At 36.9% G+C, this 18,343-nt stretch overlaps 2 protein-coding genes across 5 annotated transcripts in view; one reads left to right on the forward strand and one right to left on the reverse strand.

Moving 5' to 3' along the window:
- Window positions 1-8,898, reverse strand: part of LOC110465904 (cell division cycle protein 20 homolog) — a 16,477-nt gene extending 7,579 nt beyond the window's left edge. Inside the window, exons 1-9 of one of the 2 annotated variants that reach the window (XM_021522056.1) lie at window positions 8,816-8,898; window positions 7,095-7,242; window positions 4,778-4,976; window positions 4,075-4,268; window positions 3,412-3,540; window positions 1,938-2,131; window positions 1,372-1,466; window positions 731-956; window positions 214-339 (exon numbers count right to left, since the gene is read on the reverse strand). In XM_021522056.1, the coding sequence (XP_021377731.1) occupies window positions 214-339; window positions 731-956; window positions 1,372-1,466; window positions 1,938-2,131; window positions 3,412-3,540; window positions 4,075-4,268; window positions 4,778-4,976; window positions 7,095-7,233 (1,302 nt within the window). In that variant the 5' untranslated portion in view covers window positions 7,234-7,242; window positions 8,816-8,898. Of the gene's footprint in view, window positions 1-213; window positions 340-730; window positions 957-1,371; window positions 1,467-1,937; window positions 2,132-3,411; window positions 3,541-4,074; window positions 4,269-4,777; window positions 4,977-7,094; window positions 7,243-7,760; window positions 7,788-8,815 lie in introns of those variants that run through there. The other variant, XM_021522054.1, reaches the window with a different exon arrangement.
- Window positions 8,899-8,940: 42 nt separating this feature from the next.
- On the forward strand, window positions 8,941-18,028 carry LOC110465905 (THAP domain-containing protein 4-like). Of its 3 annotated transcripts, none has more exons than XM_021522058.1 (8): window positions 8,941-8,966; window positions 9,179-9,232; window positions 11,202-11,274; window positions 12,002-12,155; window positions 13,588-13,697; window positions 14,483-14,586; window positions 16,239-16,908; window positions 17,161-18,028. In XM_021522058.1, exons 3-7 carry the CDS (start codon window positions 11,259-11,261, stop codon window positions 16,353-16,355), a joined length of 501 nt encoding a protein of 166 aa, XP_021377733.1. In that variant the 5' UTR covers window positions 8,941-8,966; window positions 9,179-9,232; window positions 11,202-11,258; the 3' UTR covers window positions 16,356-16,908; window positions 17,161-18,028. The 3 variants fall into 3 exon arrangements, with proteins under 3 accessions (XP_021377733.1, XP_021377734.1, XP_021377732.1); XM_021522059.1 differs by having other exon boundaries at window positions 8,955-9,232; window positions 11,202-11,213; window positions 11,246-11,274; XM_021522057.1 differs by lacking the exons at window positions 8,941-8,966; window positions 9,179-9,232 and adding an exon at window positions 10,264-10,420 and having other exon boundaries at window positions 11,202-11,213; window positions 11,246-11,274.
- The last annotated feature ends 315 nt before the right edge of the window (window positions 18,029-18,343 follow it).

Below are 18,343 nucleotides of genomic sequence, written 5' to 3' on the forward strand. Positions count from 1 at the left end.
GTGTCCACACAGCTAATTAAACCATAGAGTGATACCTGAGAGTTGGTGTCCACACAGCTAATTAAACCATAGTGATACCTGAGAGTTGGTGTCCACACAGCTAATTAAACCATAGAGTGATACCGGAGAGTTGGTGTCCACACAGCTAATTAAACCTTAGAGTGATACCTGAGAGTTAGTGTCCACACAGCTAATTAAACCATATAGTGATACCTGAGAGTTAGTGTCCACAGAGTTGTAACAGGATCCTGTGGAAACATTCCAGAAACGAATATGTCTGTCTGCCGTTCCTCCGCCACTCGCCAACAAGTCTGGTTGCCATGGACACCAACTCAGAGCCTAGCAACCAAGATGAACATAATCACACACTTATCAAATGGACTTGTTACAAACTGACTCGGTTACTTTAAAGTTAAAAAGAACTAAGATGATTGCTTGAAATATCAAAGATAATATATCAATTTCCTATTAAGCAGCAAATATAAAATACCAGATTGCAATAGCTCATTAGTTCAACATTTTGTCATGTGTCTGAAGAAACAAAGCAAACTGATATGCAGACCAACAATGAAAAGTAAGGTGAAATACCAGGTTAACACTGCAGGAAGAAGATGCCAAGTACATTTTAGCTTAAAATATGTATGTATTTTTTTATATGTTTAAATTGTAGAATTCCTGAAAAATTTGAGGAAATGCTGAGTATATTTGCGTGAGCCTTGATCTGCCGTACCTTGACTGCCGCCTGGTGGTGTGTGAAGGTGTGTAGTGGTAGCGACTCGTGTGATATGTTGTTGTCCCAGATATTTAGCAGGTTGTCGTTACCACCGCTAGCAAGATAACGTCCGTCTGGTGACCAGCTGAGTCCACAAACCTCTTGGGTGTGATTGGACAGAGTGCCCACGTGATGTTCAGCCACTCGTACATCATGGTGACGGATCATACCAGACCGGGCTCCACTGTCAGACAGAAGAACATGTACATTAAAACTCGATCTAATCAAAACAAAACTAGAGAAACTTTGAGCGAGCTCACAAAGATATATATCCCCCGCTTGCGCTTACAATGTTTCTGGAGCAGAAATTGAAGTTTTAAGGAAAAATAGTTGAATCACAAACTCCTTTCTTCATGCACATCTACATTTAATGTACTTTCACTGTGTACAGTTACAAAAACAATCCAACCCACAGTTTAGGAGGAGCTGTACTTACAAGGATAGACGGGATGATTACTATATTTCCCACCAAACTTTGTATAAAAATGTTTAAATGGAATTATAGTTTAACCTGTAATAAATAATTTATATGTGAAAAACATTAAACATGTAAGTTTATCAGGTTTGTTTTGATCGACAGACTTCCCTAATTACTTTACCTGCTGACTACAAATGTGTTCCAAGCGAGAGATCCCACTCGAGCTGAATGCCCAGTCATGGTTCTCACTAACTTCTGTTTCTCAGCGTCCCACAACTGAAGGAAAAGGACCATATCTACTCTATCAATAACACATTTTCTCACCAACATTTTCTCAAAGAAAATATGCAATAGCATTTCATAAAATTGTTCAATAGTTTATAAATTCATCAGCAAAATATTAATATATCATTAGTTTTATGTAAATTAATTTGATCTTTTCAACAAGAGAGAATTCTGTTTTCTGGCAGACATCTTTTTCTTATGAAAAAGCAACTTGAAATTGAACCAAATATGCTAAACTAGCAAACAGCAAGAACTTAATAATACAAGGGAAATCTACATACAAAGATATGTGTCTTTCAAGTACTTTTGGAAAAAACACCTAGATGGCTGTCTGGTGGCCATCTTGTTTTTCCAATCAAGACCAGGGGGAATCTACCAATACTTTTGATAAAAACCAGTCATGACCTTAAGATGAGGCCAGTAGGATTGAGTGTTTGACCAGGAGATAGTTTTAAATATTACCTGAGTGTTGCCCATGTTGGTGCCTACAGCCAAAATGTTTCCCTCCTTTATCCATGATACACAAGACACATAATCGTCAGTGCTGGTCATCTCCATCAGCTGGACAATTGTCCCATCCGAGGCATTCCACATGTACACAGCTCCGCCCAGCGCTACGGCTAGATGGTTACTAGACCAATCCAACAGGTTTAGGTCTGTATCGAAATTAACATGCAAATATATATATCAAAAATTGTCTTATACTTAACACCTTTGAGTCCACTCCTTTACTTCAGAAAACGATGCTGTTTAGTATACAGTGATTTTATGATTTAATTGACAAATATAATGTTGATGCCAACAGGTATTTCTGGAGATGAATCGAATATTTCTGGAGATGAATCGAGTATTTCTGGAGATGAATTGAGTATTTCTGGAGATGAATTGAGTATTTCTTGAGATGAATCGAGTATTTCTTGAGATGAATCGAGTATTTCTGGAGATGAATAGAGTATTTCTGGAGATGAATTGAGTATTGCTTGAGATGAATCGAGTATTTCTGGACATGAATAGAGTATTTCTGGAGATGAGTTGAGTATTTCTGGAGATGAATGGAGTATTTCTGGAGATGAATTGAGGATTTCTGGACATGAATCGAGTATTTCTGGAGATGTATTGAGTATTTCTGGAGATGAATGGAGTATTTCTGGAGATGAATTGAGTATTTCTTGAGATGAATCGAGGATTTCTGGAGATGAATAGAGTATTTGTGGAGATGAATTGAGTATTTCTTGAGATGAATCGAGTATTTCTGGAGATGAATTGAGTATTTCTGGAGATGAATAAAGTATTTTGAGGAATACAGCATTTACTGCAGTATTACTCTCATCCTTCCCCCAGTGACAGATGGCAGCATTGTCACTGTCAAAGCAAGTATTAATTTAATAATAATAAATAATAATATAATAATATACAACATTTATATAGCGCCCTATATAATTTGTAAAATTTACTCCAAAGGGCTTTACAACATATGGATAATAGTAATGGTTATGATAGTGAAAACAAAAAACAAAGGCTTACAATCACTTTTATACATTTAAGCAAGCAATGTGCACATAATTGAACAAATAAAAGGATGGTATTTACATGACATCTTTGCAGTTTTGATTTCCCTCTTGAACTTGGCCAGGGTATTTGACTTTCTAATAGCAGATGGTAAGCTATTTAACATGTAAAGAACCTATATACATATTTCACATTGACTTTTTTCATGTTATTCAGTTTTTAATTTGTACACTCTAGTGAAAATAATCGTTGTTAGGGAAATTCAAAACAGCAAAGGCTGCAAACAGGTACATACTTTTACCTTAATTAAATATTTCATATAATACAGTCGTGTGAAAATGCCCATACTACGGGCAGAACTGTTCTGATGCCTTTGAGACTAGAAGACATTTTGACACAGAGGCAAAAATTAAATAACAGTTCTTACAGTAGTCATCCAGTAGCTCCGGGGCATCTAGGATCCGGTCCGGCTGCTGCGGAATGAAGCGAGTGGTGGAACACTTGGGGACGGCCGATTTACTGGAGCTGTACAACACCTTGAGATTGTTGAGGTGGCCTAGCAACACAAGCATTGAACTCTATAAAATTGGGAGTTAACTTGAAAGTTCTGAACATATCACATTACCTTTTAACTACACTGTATCATCTTCAAATTCTAAGTGAAATCATCAAATCAATGAAAGGCACTAAATAGACTATTTAACATCTAGATTTGACATAAGGTATAAGTACTCCAGTAAAACACTATGTTATCACAATATCATTTGATAGATTATGAAATAAAAACACATCCTTCAAAATTCATAAAACAGCTTAAAATTCAGATGTATTGCATGATTATTGTTAAACATGTCCTATTCTTGATGCAATAGGTTTTTACTTTCCCAATACATGTAGTACTTTTCATATTTCATGCTGGGGGTGTTTGCTTCATGAAATCTATGCTACACTGATTCAAGACTCGTGGAAAACGTAAACAAGCAAAAACAAAATTGGTGTAAGAGCTAGTGTCTAACAAAGAACAGATAAAAACTGCACAGATTTTCAAACTGCTGTAATTATATTATACATGTAACGAGCTACTGTGTACCTGCTGTGCTTTCTGGTGCCTTATCCTTAAAGCTGAGCACCTTTGCATTCTGAGGATTCTGTCCTTTACTCAAAGCCTCGTTCAGCTGCTGGTGGTACCCAGTCTTTGGTGGTGGTGTGTTTTCATCATTCTTGTCATTCATCACGGCATAGTGGCTCATGTCAATGTCAGTTGTTGCTCGGTTCGGAATAAACCTTGAAGGAAGGTTTTCTGTCTACTTTACAGCTATTTTATAGGGTTCACACAGTTAAATTCACATTTAAAACAGCCATTTTTGGGGGCGATTTTTTCCCCAAAAATGGTTGCAAAATGTCCAATTCCATTACCTTTTATAAATCACCTACAGCTGTCTTCAGTTATAGAACAAATAGTGTTTTTTTTCTCTCAAACAAACAGACGGCAGGATGCTGTAGCAGTCAAAAGACTTTGATTAATTGAAGATCTTTGGAAGACTAACAGCTAACAGTACTGTTATATATATAGTGACTTGACCATTGTACAAGTAACAGAAAGTAACTGTAAGAAGATGTAAATCTTTAGTTCTATTACTTATGGACTAGATAGAAAAATGATAAAGATCCCAATTGCACTACAGTAGATATATCCAACATGAAATTATGAGGCGGTTAACACTGGTTTCTGTACCCTGTCAGTATGTACACACTGGAGTGTTTTGCCTGCACAGGGGTTATGTATATAATACCTGTCCTGTTTGGGCTGTGGTTGTTTGCCCGGAGTCTTATTAGGAGTTTTAGATGGGTGTTTCCCCGGGGGCTGGGTCTTCCCAGGCGTCTTACTTGCTGCAGGAAAACTGAGAGCTTTACTGGGTGACAACGGCGTCTTAGGAGTGATGCCTGCAGGTGTCTTGGCAGATCTTGGTTTCCATGGGGATAGAGGACCTCCTAGTATATGAAAAAGACAGATATTACAATGTTATAGTATCACACGTATGCATGCATGTTTCCCGTTCCATATGCAAAAAGTTATGGTTAGTGTTTTAATTGTCCTGTGATTACTTTTATGATAAGACCCTTGAGAGTATATGGTTGTGACTTCTAAAAATGGGCTTTGACTCCTAGGTTTAAAAGACATATACATGTATGCATATATTCTATTTGTCATAGGTTTCCAACCTTTAAAGTCAACAGAAAATGTTAATTGAACTTTGAAATAATAGAATTGCTCAATGTCAAAGGTCAACTGAAAGCTCTGCTTTCTGTGCACTTGTACTGGACAGTCAAATACCGATTCTAAGGTCTTGTACTGGACAGTCAAATACTGATTCTAAGGTCTTGTACTGGACAGTCAAATACTGATTCTAAGGTCTTGTACTGAACAGTCACACTATTTTATCAAATACTGATTCTAAGGTCTTGTAATGGACAATCAAATACTGATTCTAAGTTCTTGTACTGGACAGTCAAATACTGATTCTAAGGTCTTGTACTGGACAGTCAAATACTGATTCTAAGTTCTTGTACTGGACAGTCACACTATTTTATCAAATACTGATTCAAAGGTCTTGTACTGGACAGTCACACTATTTTCATTTCTCTGCAGATACTACATAGCCATGGGTGAATAGCCAATAATGCATCAGGTGGATATTTCAGTCACCATTGTTTTTATATTAAAAATGGCCATGGACATTTCCGTTAATTATATAATTTGGAATGGGGACCTTTTGTCTCTCAGTTTGGGAAGAACGGGAAGGAATCGTCAGGAGTAAGCTGCAAATTTTTGGAATATTATAAGACATACATATCAAATAGTTTCAATTGGGTATGGGGCCCATTATCTACCCTAAAAACTCCAAATAATCTGAATGTGTACGTTGAAGACACCAATTAACTTGTATTTTATCAACGGAGGCCAGAGAGCGCATAAGAGAACAAGAAGCCCTGTATCGCTCACCTGAATATTTAAGCAGTCATAGCAAAATATTCTCATTAAATATTATATTGCACTACAAATATTTCCCTCGCAAACTTTGTCAGCTCCATTTGTTGAAACTACCAGCCAAATATTATTATAAGATTCTATGCATTTTTATTCTTCTTCAGAAGATGCTCGACATATTTTCCCCTGTGACCTTGTAAGTAGGTCAATGTCATTTTCCTTCTCAAATTGGTTAGCTCTTTTCCAAAAAAAAGCTACCAGCCAAATCTTATGAATCCATTCCTTTTAATTCTTGAGAACAAATCCTTTAAAATGATCGCTGTGACCCTGAAAGTAGGTCAAGGTCATTTTCATTTGCAAACTTTCTCATGCTCAATCTAACGAAGTTCCCAGCCAAATATTAAGATTCTATACCTATACGTTCTTTGGAAGAAGTCGTTCGAAGAGTAATAAAGTAGGTTGAAGTCATTTTCATTCCCAAACTTTGTCTGGCTCTATCCAAGAAAGCAACCAGCCAAATATGAAGATTCTAACCTTTCAGTTCTTCAGAAAAATACGTTTGAAGAGTTTAACACATTTGACCCAAGTGACCTTGAATGTAGATCAAGGTCATTTTCATTCTCAAACTTTGTTGGGCTCTTTCACAGGAAATAACCAGTCAAATATTAAGGTTCTATACCTTCCAGTTCTTCAGAAGAAGTCGTTTGAACCGTTAAAAATATCTGACTCCTGTGACCTTGAAAGTAAGTCAAGGTCATTTTCATTCTCAAACTTTGTTGGTCTCTATCCCAGAAAGCCACCAGCCAAATATAAAGATTCTATACCTTTCAGTTATTCAGGAGAAGTCGTTTGAAGTGTTTGACACATTTGACCCCTGTGACCTTGAAAGTAGGTTAAGGTCATTTTCGTTCTCAAACTTTGTCAGGCTCTATCCCAGGAAGCCATATATTAAATATAAAGATTCTATACCATTTAGTTCTTCAGAAGAAGTCGTTTGAAACATTTGACATATTTGACTCCCTTTGGGCAGGTGAGCTAATAAAAACACTGTAATGTACATGTGGTACATTGCACATCATATGAAAACTGGTTTGAAAGAAAAAAGAAAAGAATATACACACTAGTTTCAGGCGCTACTTGGAGGTAACTTAATCCAGCCTCTTCAGCCTTTCTCTGCCACCTCATCTTGGGACCCTTTTTGATCTCCCCATCCATTCGTGTCACCTCCGACACCATGCTATGAAACTGGAACTGTGACATTCTTGAAATCTGCAAAAACATATTTTGATATCTTGACTTTGAACACTGTCTCTTTAAAAAATATCAAATATATTGATACTGTAAAGAACTTTAAGGTAATACACACAGTCTCATGTCAGTGTATATAGTATGAGATGGGCTCATAACTTTTCCTCAAAATGATTAAAAAAAATATGGACGTTGGTTGGTATATTCCGTCTTTGCGTATTGCAGAGTTATCTTCTCTTGTGAGCAGGTATTGATTGTTACGTCATTGGTTTGTGATAGTTACGTCATCAAATTTTGAGAAAACGACATAATTTTCTCACACAAACCAATGATGTAACAATCAATACCTGTTCACAAGAGAAGATAACTCCGCAATACGCAAAGACGGAATACCCATGTCAAGAATGATGTAATTAATGACCTTTGCAGAAATTATTTGTTGAAAATATTGATGACTTTGTCTGAAAAGTAAGGTTTGAATGCAGAATTTTAGTGGCGCATGTAATGATGTTATTGCAATAAATAATGAAAAAACTTACCTGTACATGCATTCCTGAAGTGACCTGTAATGACTATTATCGAGAAAAATGTAAGAAACGTATCAAATCTCTAGAACAACGGCATATATTTCCATTGAATAAATCACAACTGAGCATAAAGCCAGCAAGGCTGACTGAAGTTGGAGAAAAGCATGCAAAATAAAGCAAGTGCGATTTTACCTGTACACCATATTCAGAACACTGCAGATTCTTACTCAAGTAATCTGGCTTGACTTGTATCAATTGCCTTGTAACTTAGCTTCATGAGTTATTGTAAAATAACCAATGAAAATACATGCCATCATTCTTGAGATTTGAAGTATTTTCTTACATTTTTCTCGATAATAGTCAATACACAGATACTTCAGGAATGCATGTACACTGGTAAGTGTTTTCATGAATTATAATATTATAATTCAATGAAATTTTGCGCCACTAAAATTCTGCATTCAAAAGTTACTTTTCCGACAAAATAAAGAATATTTTCGCCAAATAATATCAGCAAAGGTCATTATTGACATGTTCTTGACATGGGTTATACCAACCAACCTCCATATTTTTTTTTCATTTTGAGGAAAAGTTATGAGCCCATCACCTACTAAAACCTTAACGTTTACTATAACGTACTCAACTAGAACGTGAGTCAGACGGAAGCAATACAAAACACGTAAACACAAAAGAGAACTAGAAAATGGAGATGTAAGACATAAATGCCCCCCTCCCCCCGCCATGGACGCGACAGGACGGACATGTGCAACACTATATATGCCCCTTCCCCCATATTATGGCGAGGGCATACACATGCTCTACTTATTCACAGGCATCTATACCTGATACATTTTTAAGGACCGAGTACCGAAGCAGGATTCGTTCCCTCGTGGTTGCTGGACAGTTGATTTTCATTAAGATTTTGTGTCCATGCAAAGCAACTTTGCGGTATTTGTGTATTTTTTTAATTTATTATGAATAGATAAATACTAAGTCTTGGTCGTACATTCACAACAAACTGCTGAACCCGAGGGATACCTATTAACACTGACAATCAGTCCACTCACCTATTTTGTCATGTGTTGGATTGCTGCATCCTGCAGTAGGAAAGAGACTTCAAAAGTTAGCGCGTTTACATCACGTGATCTAAAATAAACCCGAAGCATAGGTAATTCTTTGTGTTCATTGGCCAATATTTGATTAATGGCGGCGCCCAGGGTACTATTTCCTTTTGGTTTTGTTAGAAACTGCGTCATTTTTTTTGACGGTTCAAACCATTGTCACTCATTTCAAATTGATGTATTGATTTTAATAGAAGAAGGTTAAGCATAAAATAAGCTCCATATAATTACTGTTTCTGGTTTTTCGAACAATCCGATTTCAAAGGTACAAACATCGGTAGAGGGCACGTCTATCATTTTTTTTAATAGATAAGACTAGAAAGGTGAGGAACTCAGCCCCTACCAGCTGCTGGCAAAATTGAGGTAATATTGTTTGAAGTGTCACAGAAATTTGATCCGCTAAAATCCTCCCCACAGCGTAGTCTTGATCGAAAGTAGGGACATCAATCTTTTTTTTAAAACACGCATTATACATCTTCAAAACAGTGTAGTTATTTCGTAAGCAGTTTCGAAGCTTGCCAAAATCACCGATTTGTGTTACTTCGGACACGATCCTGAAATTTTTTTCGAAACAAATTCTTCATTCGGTACACAGTATAGCGGACGACGTAACATTAATAAACCATGGTATACTCAAAGATAAGGTCAAAACACACTTGCTTACTTGTTTTACGCACCACTAAATTTCTCCTCTCGTGTCCCTCAAGTATTTTCTCCGCAAGATTTCACATTCAGCCCTCCTTCGTCCACCATCTTGGAGAATTTTAGCTTAACTATTTGCTAGAACACTCATTTTACACACTTAATTACTATATAGTACAATGAATGGACACCTGATGAACAATCGGGGGAGATGTAGTTAATGTTTTTTATATTCTACATTACAACGAGTAGATAAGGATATTGTGACATGTATTACGCTTATCTAAAAAATAATGAATTATTGTGGACAGACAGTCTTATACAATTTATTGGTTAAGGATTTACTCACACAAACACAGTGTAGTATTACATAATGCTAACTATATTAATACTTAATAACTGTATTTTACCGGTGATAAGTCCACCCACACTTTCCTTACTTTCCATGCATAGGGTGCACTATATCAATACACGCATAACTGATGATAATAAGACAAAAACATCAATATAAATCATATTTGTGCTACATACACCATTCGTATGTTATATCTAGGTAAGACTGTAAGAGGTGTTTTTGTCTCGTCGCCACGAAGTAGCAGAAGTGAGACTAAAATAAAAGGTGTTACTGTTCCTGCGACGGCGGAAGCGTCAACATGAAGTTTTTGCGTTTAAGTTAGTTTCACTGAAAGTTTAAGTGCTAAACCAACCAAACTTGGACCATAGATGCATCTTAGGTAGTACATCTCAACCCATGTATCAAATGCCGGATGCGGCCTACCTTTCATGGTCCATTGACTTTGTCAGTATCACCATCAACTTGAAGTTTTTGCGTTTCAGTTAGTTTCTCCAAAACTAAGTGGTAGACCAACTAAACTTGACATGTACATTGATGGTCAAAGTGGGGCACAGGTGAGACATATCAATCCGAATGGCTTGTTAACAAAGTGGGGCACAGGTGAGACATATCAATCCAAATGGATTGTTAACAAAGTGGGGCACAGGTGAGACATATCAATCCGAATAGCTTGTTAACAAAGTGGGGCACAGGTGAGACATATCAATCCCAATGGCTTGTAGGTACATCATGGAAAGGTGGTGTATCGCAACTTAATTCAAGCTAACTGTGACCTCTATTTGACCTTGACCTCTTGTACTCCAAAAATGGTTTCCGGAGCACATCCCAGCCGCTATTTTATGAATTGGCATCAAACTTTGTATATAGGTACATGAACACCATGGGAAGGCAGTGTGTTGCATCCTAAAACAAGGTCGCTGTAGCCTCAAATGGGTTCAATTTGACCTTTGACCTTCCCCTCAAGTACTAAATTGAGTGTAATTCAGGTTTCCTAAAGCATATCTTAGCCCCTGTTTCATGAATGGACCTCAAACTTTGTAGATATACCCAGGTACCTTGAAAGGTTGGAAAAACCCCCAGAAACTATACATAAAAGTTGCTTGTAATCTGTTCAGTATAAAAGCACTATAACCTAATTATGCATGGTAATTATAAGCACCTCTGTCTATTGGTGTAAAAGATAAGTAGTATTGTCACTTTTAATATTTGGGTATGCAGTCACATAAACTTATTTAATCAATTATGGATCGGTTTACTTCTAACTTCTGATTTCAAACAAATTATCGATTATGTTTTTTAACGATTGCCCATCACTGATATCTTTTTACTCCATAGATCAGACCTAAGGCAGCATAATTTCAAAGGTTCTGCAAGATAATCCAGCTGAGAACGATGTCTGCTGATACTGGTATGTTAAATATGATGTTGTGTAGACTACAGCTCCGGAAGGTTAACCTGTTGATTAAAGTATCAATAATCAACTAACCGGTATCTCATTTTAGCCCACCACTGACATTAGACGGTGGGTTGTTCAGATCGCCATTTGTCTGTCCTCTCTTCGCCATTCACCATTTATTGTGAAGTACAGATCTATCTCAAATTTCATATGAAGGTTCATCTTGGTCTGTGTACGTAGTTGTGCTTGTTATATTTTGAGACTGATCAGAAATACAAGATGGCCACAAGGCAGCCATTTTGAATTTTGAAAATTCCAAATATGGCAATTAAAGTTTGAAGTTAATCTGTTAAAAATTACTCCAGATATCGAGAGGACATTTGATTACAGGAACTTAACTCCGTAAATTAGTCGAATAATGGTTGTTATGGCATTTGTAGGAGCTCTCATGGTAAGTAATCTTCCTATGAAGTTTGAAATGAATCCCGTGGAAATTACTCGAGATATCGAGCGGCCACCGTCTGACCACCCACAGGCATATAATAATAACAAGATTTTTACAGTACACAACAGAAAAGAAACAAATCATGGGAACAACATATTACTTTATATTGTTTTGTCAATATATTTATCTTAAACTTATCTCTTAAACCTTGGTTTATTAGAATTGCTGTATAGCGTTTATTATAAGTTTTTCCGTAAGTTTTTAATGGAATCACAAATTTTGTCTCCATCATAGAGCCTCCGATTCATGATATGATAAAACCATTGTCATGGTTACTTGGGAAGTGGAGAGGAGAAGGAGGTGTTGGAAAGTACCCTACCATCAAAGACTTCAACTATGATGAGGAATTAACATTCACTCATGTGGGACAGCCAAATATTCAGTTTAGGTACGTACTTAACTTTCCATGGTATGTTCTCACTGTCTAGATGAACAACAGTAAATTGTTCACTTGTGGTATGAAGATTTTTATATACAATAAAACCTTGTCATATTGCCACCATTTGTCTATTGAAAGTTTGGTGTTATAAAGGGGTTTGGCAATAAATTGAAGGAAAAGTATGAAAGAATTTTTGATAAAGCCAAAAAAAAGGGACATTGACAAATATTGGCAGTAACCAAGGTGGAAAATAAAACGGGAGGTATTATATCGAGGTCTTGCTGTGTTTCACAAATGTGATATGATGACAATTTTCAACCCATGAGTTCATTTTTTGTTCAAAGTTTGTCTAGAGGTGCAGGACAATAGAAAGCTCAAAATATTCTGCTTTTTTGAAGAACGGAGGAGAGCAGTGCAACTTGACTTTGTCCTCTGTTAGTTAGTTAAAACATCCATCTGGCGTTTTGACTTTTAACTTCAAAACTGTTTTGCTCTCCCTGATGATGATTACGTTTAGGTTGTTTAGGTTTTAGATATTTTTCAGTTGCTCCTTCCTTTCATTGGTGTTCTCCTGGCGACCATTTCACACATGTGTTTTTTTCATCAGAATCATGGTTTAGATGTTGTATTTTGTGGTCATCAGGACAAGAATTAATCTCGAGTCGAATTGTTGTTAAGACTCAGCAAGACCAGCAAGAAAAACTGAGCAACAGGTCATTTGATCCCTAAACTACAGTGTTGTACATATTTATCTGACAATTCACCCATGCCTGGTAATATGCAGTTTAGTCCGAATTATTCTGACGTTTTATCGACTTTTTTCATATCGGTCTGTCGTCGATTAACGTCAGAACTCCGGCCCTCTATAATATGCGGGAAATATGCGACCCGCGCCTGGAGCGCACTTCAAACTGATATTTTAGAAACAAATCGTCACTTTCACACACATATCGCACATGGATCGAAAGATCAATTCTTTATGCACTAGGTGGTATCAATAACATGTTTCAAAGATCATTACGAAAAGCATTTTCCAACGTTTTCTATACCAACCCATGTTTTTTATGGAAATTAGGCCATGAGAAATGTCACATGACTTGTGTGAAAGTGACGATATGTTTGCGCTCCGGGCGCGGGTCGCATATTTCCCGCATATTATAGAGGGCCGGAGTTCTGACGTTAATCGACGACAGACCAATATGAAAAAAGTCGATAAAACGTCAGAATAATTCGGACTATATGCAGTTATGAAGAACTTCCAACACATGCAATTGTCCTGTAATAAGCCCACCTTCTTACTTCAAGTCAAATATTATGTGTTAGCCCACTGGGCTTATTGGCAACTACAACAGAAAAAACCAACAACAAAATAGCAGCTATTTGCCTGGTGCTTTGGCTTGTTGTTTTTATACATTTGATGAGATTACTTAAATTGTTTTAGCTTTTTTTCATCAAATGCGGAGACCAAGAAGCCACTACATCGTGAACTAGGATTTATACGTTTCCAGCCAGGCACAAAGCACTGCGCTTTGTTGATAGCTCACAACCTGGGTAAGTTCTGTTTGGTATGTCTGTCCTTGACCTACAAAGACCTTTAGTAAGGTTGCCCTTTCCTATCCCGTGTCCTTGTTTCCATGCTTACACTTTGACTATCTTCATGATTATCCAATTTGTGCACCCTGCCCTTTAAAACTTATCTTCCATGCCAAACCCCTGTGTGACGTTTAACTTTTATAGGCCATTCGTGATCTCCCAGGCTTAGACTTTTGTTAACTGATGCCCAAGCCCTCTCAGTCTGTGACCTTGACTTCCTTTGCCATTGATCAAAAAGGTTACTCTTCATAACTGAAGATATCCTCTGATTGGCTGAAATTAAGATATTGACCGTTTTCCCTCAAATTTGGTATATAGATGTATATTGGTATTGTGAGCAATACTACAGCTTTCATTAGTATCATTTGTGACTGTAAGGGTAGTTTTTAGGACTTTTATAATCGCCCTCATTACAATCAGCACTTGTTTATCATTGGCAAATGAAGTAAAACTAAATTGATAATCAAAAAATGAATAGTTTATAGTAAAATATATGTATTTGATCAACTTTCTACGTGTCTGTGGGATGGAGATGTTAAAAATGGCAGACCCTTGTTCAGAGCAAGAATAATATATTGTCAGTAGAACTTTAAAAAAAAAGTTATTTCTTTAACGCATTCAACCCTACATATTTAATATGGACTTGCCCAGTCTTTGATTTGGTAAAGTTCAAATGTGACTTTAGTGGTGAATAGGTTCAAAACATGCATCAGTACTGAGGTAGTCTGACACTTCTGTTCCAGGTGTGAGTGAGGTAGAAGAAGGAGAATTTACCGACACAGAAATCAGGACAGAGTCACATACAGTGGGTCGTCTGACATTTGGCAAACCTCCAGAAACAAAAAAGGTGAATTTTCAATATGATAAAAACATCCGTTACTATATAGCATACGGTAAATTGGTTTCTACTTCTTTTCAATGTCATATTTACATGAACTAATTTACCTTTTTTCTCTATAGTGGTTAGTATAAGTTGTTTATATACGAAGCAGACTTCTTATTGTAATAGTAATTCACTCATAATGCTTGTTGCGTTCAGCATCTTTTCCATCAGAGCAGAAACATATGTATTGTTTGCAAACATTTTCAAGTTAAAAAAACATTTTGAAGTCATCCGAGACAAAGTTTGATTTCAATTTCCAACCCTTATATACATATTCAATACTCTTCATGGATGGTAAAGTTCTTACAGGTGCTTTATCACAACTAGTACTGTTAATTGCATTACCCCTGTCACTCATTCTCCCTTTAGGAATTCTCCCTTTAGGAATTCTCCCTTTAGGAATTCTCCCTTTAGGAAGGGGAAAAGTTTACTATAGCTTATATAAGAAAAGAACACTTTCAGATATATTTTGTTTATTTTTAGTGGAAATAATTCAAATTCAGTTGGATTTCTTATCATGTGATAACTGTTTTCTGGTATGAAATTAAGACCCTAACTCACCCCTCTAAGGGGTGGACCCAGAAGAGTCCAATTGGCTAAAATTTCAGGTCTTCTTCTTCAGAACCAGATATGCTAGAATTAAATATTCTTCATGGCTTGAAAACTTGCAAGGTGTTTTATCAAAATTGTGAATTTCATTACCCAAATATTGCCATTACCCCTAAAGGAGGGAGTACATTTTACTATGTCACATGTTTATATCATACTACAGTGTATATTATTACCTTCTTGTTTTCTGATATTTACCTACTATACATATATGATATTCTGCTCAAAGGACAAGTGAACTTATGCTGTTGTGTGGTGTCCGTCATCTGTCCTGCATCAACTTTTATCTTTAAATGGCTTCTTCACAATAACCAATAGGCCTAAGGTGATGATATTTAGCCAATAGCAAGCCAGGATGAAGAGCTACTAAATTACATCAAATGAAGGACCTCGGCCGATTTTCAAGGTCACCTGGGTCATATATGTTATATGTATAATTTTCCACTTCTTCTGAGTAACCAATATGCCAAGGGTATTGATATTGGCCAGTAGCCTAAGTGGATGAAGGGCTACCATGTTTGTTGAAGTGAATGACCTTGACCCTCTTTCAAGGTTGCTGAGGTCAAATGATTAAAAAAATTCAACACATTCTTCTGAGTAGCCAGCAGCATGCTGGGATGAAAGGATACTAAGGGCTACAAAGTTTGTGCAAATAAATGACCTTAATTGACTTTCAAGGTCACAGTGATCAAATGTCTTAAAAACAACTTCTTTCTAACAACCAGAAGACCAAGTCCGGTCAAATTGGGCCTTTTTCACAATTCAGCCCATTTTAACATGTTCACCCTTGGTCCTCTTTAAAGGTCACTGGTGAGAGATTAATACCAAGTCAGAGATTCAGGCCAAGAAGGCCTCTTGTTTTGTCAGGGAATCCAAAGTTAAAGAGCCATTTTTAGATAATATGTACTGTTTTTCATTGTCACATCACAACTATAATTAACTATTGTATTACAACTCAGGTGACCATTAAGGCCCATGTGCCTTTTGTTTGTTCATCCATTCCACAGATCGCACGAGTTTTCCGCAAGATTGGTGAGGACCTAGAACAAGTTGTTTCCATGGAAACTAAAGACACACCTATGACAGAGCACCTGCGTATTACATACAAAAAAGTCAGTCCCTGATTGATCAAGAACATTGAAGCTCAAAAGGTTAAATTCTGTTGTGAAACTTTAATTCAAACATAATTGATTATGATTTCGCTACAGTCTTTTACCTGTGATAAGCCCAGGGGGCCTGTGTATGAAAACATGTCAAAGTAGGGGTGGGCTTATCACCCGATATGAGTCTGTGTTTTACCAGTCATAGGCCAAGACTGGACATCGTGGTCCACCATTTTGTTTCCAGGTATCACAACATACTAATTCGGAACTGGTAGTAGATTATTTTATAAATATGTATGGTGCATAAATGTTATGTTTCAAATTGCAAATAAAACAGAAATTAATAAAATTAATAAATATATAAGTATAATACACCTAACAAATGGGTACATTATCTTAAAGCTTGTTCCAATTATTCTGATACATGTAGAATGTTGTAGAAATGTTTCACCTACTTTCTCCCTCATTTGAGATGTAGGGTGCTGGCTATCTCCCTCATTTGAGATGTCGGGCTCTGGCTATCTCCCTCATTTGAGATGTAGGGCGCTGGCTATCTCCCTCATTTGAGATGTAGGTCACTGGTTATTTCCCTCATTTGAAATGTAGGGCACGGCTATCACCCGCATGTGAGATGTAGGGCACGGGCTATCTCCCTCATTCGAGATGTAGGGCACGGCTATCACCCGCATGTGAGATGTAGGGCACTGGCTATTTCCCTCCTTTGAGATGTAGGGCGTTGGCTATCTCCCTCAAATATTTGAGTGAGATAGCAAGCGCCCTATATCTCAAATGAGGGAGATAGCCAGCGCCCTCATTTGAGATGTAGGGCGCTGGCTGTCTCCCTCATTTGAGATATAGGGCGCTGGCTATCTCCCTCAAATATTTGAGTTGTAGGGCGCTGGCTATCTCCCTCATTTGAGATGTAGGGCGCTGGCTATCTCCCTCATTTGAGATGTAGGTCACTGGCTATTTCCCTCATTTGAGATGTAGGGCACGGCTATCTCCCTCATTTGAGATGTAGGGCACAGGCTATCTCCCTCATTTGAGATGTCAGGCGCTGGCTATCTCCCTCATTTGAGATGTAGGGCGCTGGCTGTCTCCCTCATTTGAGATGTAGGGCGCTGGCTATCTCCCTCAAATATTTGAGTTGTAGGGTGCTGGCTATCTCCCTCATTTGAAATTTAGGACGATGGCCCTCTCCCTCATTTGAGATGTAGGGCGATGGCTATCTCCCTCATTTGAGTTGTAGGGTGCTGGCTATTTCCATCATTTGAGATTTAGGGCGCTGACTATCTCCCTCATTTAAGATGTAGGGCGCTGGCAATCTCCCTCATTTGTGATGTAGGGCGCTAGCTATCTCCCTCATAGGAAGTTCCAGAGGTTGACACTTTCTAAACGATGGTGTAATTTTTACACAATAAATGAACAAAAATGTGGTTCACCTAATAAATGAATACCAGTGTGATTTTCATGAATTTGTGAGTGATTTTTCAAACAAAAATTGAGTGAAATATTTCTTTTATGAATGAATATGAGCGTGGTTTTTTTCTTCTTATAAACGAATGAGTCAAATTTTCATACTATTGATATAAATATGATTGGTCTACGCAAGATATTGTGTTGCAAGAACGAACAAGCAAGTGTGAAAATTACTATTGTAAGATATTTTAAAATGCTGAAAACTTTTCAAAAAATAAAATTATAAAAATAAAAAATATACATATATATATATATATGATTGTGATTTTGATTTTTCATTGTTAATAGGTACATATAAGTGCTTTTTGTTTTATAGATAAATATGTACCAGTGTATAAATGTGGGTTTTCCTCCATTTATGAGTGCAATGTGATTTTGATTTTTCTAATAAAATGTATACAAATGAACTATTGAGTTTTTGTTTGTTTATAATAAATACCTTGGTTGGAGTCTGACGAGGAACATATGCTTGACTGTACTTGCCATAGTTAACTACAAAGATATATATTTTTATCAAACTCAGTAACAAT

The sequence above is a fragment of the Mizuhopecten yessoensis genome, unplaced genomic scaffold (assembly GCF_002113885.1).
Source record: "Mizuhopecten yessoensis strain PY_sf001 unplaced genomic scaffold, ASM211388v2 scaffold11105, whole genome shotgun sequence".
Lineage (NCBI taxonomy): Eukaryota > Metazoa > Mollusca > Bivalvia > Pectinida > Pectinidae > Mizuhopecten > Mizuhopecten yessoensis.